Source organism: Cebidichthys violaceus, unplaced genomic scaffold (assembly GCF_023349555.1).
Source record: "Cebidichthys violaceus isolate CVI_PGR_0920_01 unplaced genomic scaffold, fCebVio1.0.p SCAF_2, whole genome shotgun sequence".
Classification (NCBI taxonomy): domain Eukaryota; kingdom Metazoa; phylum Chordata; class Actinopteri; order Perciformes; family Stichaeidae; genus Cebidichthys; species Cebidichthys violaceus.
The window spans coordinates 428,328-434,327 of NW_027176372.1; the positions used below are offsets into that span (position 1 = coordinate 428,328).

The 6,000-nt window shown below is 40.8% G+C and overlaps 1 protein-coding gene across 1 annotated transcript; it reads right to left on the bottom strand.

The window, feature by feature from the left end:
- Positions 1–609: 609 nt before the first annotated feature.
- Positions 610–5,502, bottom strand: thoc3 (THO complex 3). Its single transcript, XM_068715327.1, has 6 exons — positions 5,314–5,502; positions 3,552–3,708; positions 3,272–3,476; positions 1,305–1,466; positions 1,044–1,144; positions 610–905 (listed from the first exon to the last, which is right to left on the bottom strand). The coding sequence occupies exons 1-6, from the start codon at positions 5,491–5,493 to the stop codon at positions 742–744; spliced, it is 969 nt and encodes a 322-aa protein (XP_068571428.1). The 5' UTR covers positions 5,494–5,502; the 3' UTR covers positions 610–741.
- Positions 5,503–6,000: the final 498 nt, after the last annotated feature.

The following is a 6,000-nucleotide window of genomic DNA, read 5'->3' on the forward strand; positions in this document are numbered from 1 at the left end:
GAGGCCACGAACATAACACACCAACGACACACAAATAACACACCAAACTACTTAGTTATGTGTCGACAACTAAACTACTTAGTTATGTGTCGACAACTAAACTACTTAGTTATGTGTCGACAACTAAACTACTTAGTTATGTGTCGACAACTAAACTACTTAGTTATGTGTCGACAACTAAACTACTTAGTTATGTTGAGACAACTCAATCAATAGATCATCTGAGAGAAAGTAATCTCTCTGTAGACGTGAAGCTCCTTCATCTGGATACACGTTCAGAAGCTCAGTCCTGAAGGACCCTCTGGTATATTAGTGGTAGACTGAGATAGAGACACACACACACACACACACACACACACACACACACACACACACACACACACACACACACACACACACACACACACACACACACACACACACACACACACACACACACACACACACACACACACACACACACACACACACACACACACACACACACACAACGAGGCCTGATATCAAAGGACTACGTCTCTGTAGTCTTCTGGAGGCTGAGGTGAGTGGATGATGGGATGTTTCTGCTCCACTCACCAGATGACAGCATTAATATGAAGTCACACCGTGTTTACAAAGACACATTTTAATATAAAAACAAACACAATATATATTACAGTAGCGTGAAGCGTGTGTTGCTGCGCCCTCTGCTGGAGGCACAGAGTGTAGAGCAGGAAACTAACGCTCCTCCTCCGTTGTCTCTCAGGAGTCGTTGGGGAGACCGAACAGCTTCACGGTCCCGGCCTCCCGGTTGTTGTCGTACTTGCCCTCCTTGTCGTCGCAGGCGTACGCCAGCAGAGGCCTCTTCGGGTGCCAGGCCACCGTGAAGGTCGGAGAGTCGCACTGGACCTCCCACAGCTTCTCTCCTGCACCGACGAAAGAAACAAAGAGCTCGTCACATCTCGACTCTTACTCTTCTACTAGTTCAAGCGGACCAGGAGAGGGAGACTCTGGTCTGAGCGAGGTCTCTGTAAACCTCTCAGAAGGGTTAACCTCTCACTGACCCGTCTCCACCTCTGCGATGTCGATGAAGTGATCCTCGGAGGCCGAGGCCAGCATCTTCCCGTCGTGGCTGAAGCTCAGCGTCCTGACGGGCCAGTCCAACCTAGACCACATCGACCAATGAGAAGAGAGAGATTCAGCCACGCGTCATAGTTAAAGGAAGTGGGAGGAGTCACATCCAGGGCTGAACCGAATGTTTCTAAATGTGTTTGGAGCTGATCAGACGATAACATTCATATTATTTTGATAATAATAACCCGTACCTGGAGAAGCAGCGGACACACACCAGCTCCTCTACGTTCCACAGGCTCACCAGAGCGTCGGCGCTTCCTGTGGCGAAGTATTTCCCCGTCGGGTCGAACTTGATGCAGATGCAGTTAGACGGGTGAGCATTGATTGACTGGATGGGCTTCAGCTCCGGGTAACTAAACCAGAACAGAACAGAACAGAACACACACACACACACACACACACACACACACACACACACACACACACACACACACACACACACACACACACACAATCATTACAGTCTGCTAACAGGAAGTAGACACCAGGTGAATGTGAGCCTCCTACAGGTGAACTACAGTCAGGTGATTAACCCGAGAACCCTAGGAGAAGAAGACGCTCTGTTTACCTGCGTTTGGTTTGTAGAGACGAGTCAGAAATAAAACACAGAGGCGACCGACGACTTCCTGTTTCAAAATAAAATCTTCAGACTATAAAGAAAACAACCTCATGATGAGATGATGGGATGTTTATTTAAATGAAGTCTGTCGCTCTGATCGTGGTGTGAAACGCATTCAAAGACGTTTAAACTCTCTCTTTAACGAGTACCTCAGAACATAAACACTAGAAGAAGAGAGTCCTACCTCAGAACATAAACACTAGAAGAAGAGAGTCCTACCTCAGAACATAAACACTAGAAGAAGAGAGTCCTACCTCAGAACATAAACACTAGAAGAAGAAGAGAGTCCTACCTCAGAACATAAACACGTAGAAGAAGAAGAGAGTCCTACCTCAGAACATAAACACTAGAAGAAGAAGAAGAGAGTCCTACCTCAGAACATAAACACTAGAAGAAGAAGAGAGTCCTACCTCAGAACATAAACACGTAGAAGAAGAAGAGAGTCCTACCTCAGAACATAAACACTAGAAGAAGAAGAGAGTCCTACCTCAGAACATAAACACGTAGAAGAAGAAGAGAGTCCTACCTCAGAACATAAACACTAGAAGAAGAAGAGAGTCCTACCTCAGAACATAAACACTAGAAGAAGAAGAGAGTCCTACCTCAGAACATAAACACTAGAAGAAGAAGAGAGTCCTACCTCAGAACATAAACACGTAGAAGAAGAAGAGAGTCCTACCTCAGAACATAAACACTAGAAGAAGAAGAGAGTCCTACCTCAGAACATAAACACGTAGAAGAAGAAGAGAGTCCTACCTCAGAACATAAACACTAGAAGAAGAAGAGAGTCCTACCTCAGAACATAAACACTAGAAGAAGAAGAGAGTCCTACCTCAGAACATAAACACGTAGAAGAAGAAGAAGAGAGTCCTACCTCAGAACAAACACTAGAAGAAGAAGAGAGTCCTACCTCAGAACATAAACACTAGAAGAAGAAGAGAGTCCTACCTCAGAATATAAACACTAGAAGAAGAAGAGAGTCCTGCCTCAGAACATAAACACTAGAAGAAGAAGAGAGTCCTACCTCAGAACATAAACACTAGAAGAAGAGAGTCCTACCTCAGAACATAAACACTAGAAGAAGAGAGTCCTACCTCAGGACATAAACACTAGAAGAAGAAGAGAGTCCTACCTCAGGACATAAACACTAGAAGAAGAAGAGAGTCCTACCTCAGAACAAACACTAGAAGAAGAAGAGAGTCCTACCTCAGAACATAAACACTAGAAGAAGAAGAGAGTCCTACCTCAGAATATAAACACTAGAAGAAGAAGAGAGTCCTACCTCAGAACATAAACACTAGAAGAAGAAGAGAGTCCTGCCTCAGAACATAAACACTAGAAGAAGAAGAGAGTCCTACCTCAGAACATAAACACTAGAAGAAGAGAGTCCTACCTCAGAACATAAACACTAGAAGAAGAGAGTCCTACCTCAGGACATAAACACTAGAAGAAGAAGAGAGTCCTACCTCAGGACATAAACACTAGAAGAAGAGAGTCCTACCTCAGGACATAAACACTAGAAGAAGAAGAGAGTCCTACCTCAGGACGTTGATGCAGCCGTTGCCGTTGGTGAGGAAGAACATGTCGTTGTCGTTGTTCCAGGAGATCTCGTTCACCTCGAACTTGAACTGCTCCTCCGCTCTGGATCGGTGCGTCTTAGCATCGATGAACGTCACCACGTCGTCCTTATTACCCACAGCGATGGTCTGACCGTCAGGGCTCCAGCAGATGTTGATGTTCTCTCCTAGAAGAGAAGACATGAAGATGTTCTAAGTATGTTCTCCCTGAGGATCAAACCTCATATGACCCGAGGACCCACCCTTTGTGTTGACGGTGGCGATGCACTTGGTGGTCCGGACGTCCCATATACGGATGGTCTTGTCTCCGGACGCTGTGACGAAGAGGTCCGGGTTGGTTGGATGCCAGCAGAGCTGATCCACGCTGTCGCTGTGGCCTCTGTAGTTGTTCTCCTTCACCTGGAGACACAGTCACACATCAGGAATGTTTGTCTTTTGGTTTAAAGAACTACAAAAGAGTCCACACACTGGAGAAACCACACCACTGGTCCTCCGATGAAAACACGTATTACACATGAGCTAAATGCTGCTTGTTTATCTCTGTTATGTTGAATTAAACTGTAGAATATGTTGAATCTACAACATTTAAATAAGGTTATTTAAGGTTTGTTCATTCCTCGTGAAGAACGTCGTTAGGAAAACACCGCATTCTGGGAGATTACTGGTTTCTTAACGAACAACATCGACACACGGAGTAAAAAGATAGAATTTAAAATCACTACGAAACATTCTTAAGATCGGCATCTGTTCAAAGTGTGACGACGACAGCTGGACCGACTTCAACGTTATTAACTCACACAGTGTTATAGTATTTAATAAAGGACTTCATCGTCTATAAAGTTATTTATTAAACACGTCACAGCCAGTGAGAACTAACGCCTTTCAGCTCACGTCTACTAAAACACCGAGAGAAGATTCAAATGTGACTGAGCTTCAGAGGAACACTGACCGATCACATAAAGCTCTACAGTAGTGATGCTTTCAAAATAAGATGAATCAGATTCACTGCAGAATAAAAAAATAAAGAAAACAATAAACTAAAATAAAGAAAACAATAAACTAAAAAAAAAGAAAACACAATAAACTAAAATAAAGAAAACACAATAAAATAAAATAAAGAGAAAACACAATAAAATAAAATAAAGAAAACAATAAAATAAAATAAAGAAAACACCATAAAATAAAATAAAGAAAACACAATAAAATAAAATAAAGAAAACACAATAAAATAAAATAAAGAAAACAATAAAATAAAATAAAGAAAACACAATAAACTAAAATAAAGAAAACACAATAAAATAAAATAAAGAGAAAACACAATAAACTAAAATAAAGAAAACACAATAAACTAAAATAAAGAAAACAATAAAATAAAATAAAGAAAACACAATAAACTAAAATAAAGAAAACACAATAAAATAAAATAAAGAAAACAATAAAATAAAATAAAGAAAAAACAATAAAACAAAAGACAAAATCAGATGAAAAGGAACCAAATAAATTCTGAGGCTCACAAATAAAACCGTCCTCCAGAACAAAGAATGAAATGAAAAGTATCTGTGAGGAACACATACATGAACTGAGATGAATGAGAATATGTAACGTTGGTTCAATACTGTACGATCTTCACACATCAAGTATAGTGGAATTAAAATGGACATTTAAATGAGAATATTAGTATTAATGTAATGATGGTTAAAGATTGATTCCGTGTTGATGAATATTAAAATGAATAATGTCTGACTGACTAACGTGTTTGTGTTCATTTCACATCAGACATATTAACTGTACCCTGAAAACGCGCGCACACACACACACACACACACACACACACACACACACACACACACACACACACACACACACACACACACACACACACACACACACACACACTTCAGTTATTCACGTATTAGATGTTTTCTGAGCTGACCGCCGTTCATTCACTAGAGACCATGCTAACGTTAGCATGCTAGCAGAGCGCCGCGCGCAGCCTCCACTCACCAGCCGGTCCTTCTCCAGGACGAACACGCTCGCGGTCTTATCGAACGAGCCGGACGCGAGCCTCCGTCCGTCGCAGCTCCACGCGACCGAGTGTACTTTGGCCGTGTGAGCCGGGAACTCTCGGCTCTTGTTGTTGTTCCTGAAGCTCTCCTGCATCTCCGCGTAGTACTGCGACGCCATCTTGATAACGTTACGTCACGGTGTACCGAAAGTGTTTAAAACAAACGTGGTTTATGGTGATTAGCGCCCACTGCTGGTTCGGAGAGGAACCGCTGTAAATACCAACACATTTTTTTGGATTGTGTTTTCTTTATTTTATTTGTTTGTGTTTTCTTTATTTTACTTTATTGTGTTTTCTTTATTTTATTTTATTGTGTTTTTTTATTTTATTTTATTGTGTTTTCTTTATTTTACTTTATTGTGTTTTCTTTATTTTATTTTATTGTGTTTTTTTATTTGATTTGATTGTGTTTTCTTTATTTTACTTTATTGTGTTTTCTTTATTTTACTTTATTGTGTGGTTAATTACTTATTCTACTTGTTTTGTTTTGTCCACTTTGCTGATTTAATCCTCATTGTGAGACGAATACATTCCACTATAAGTGTCTCTGATACCTTATTAATGCAGCTGAACTAAATACTTCACATAGAACATATACTCTAACATATATATATATATATATATAT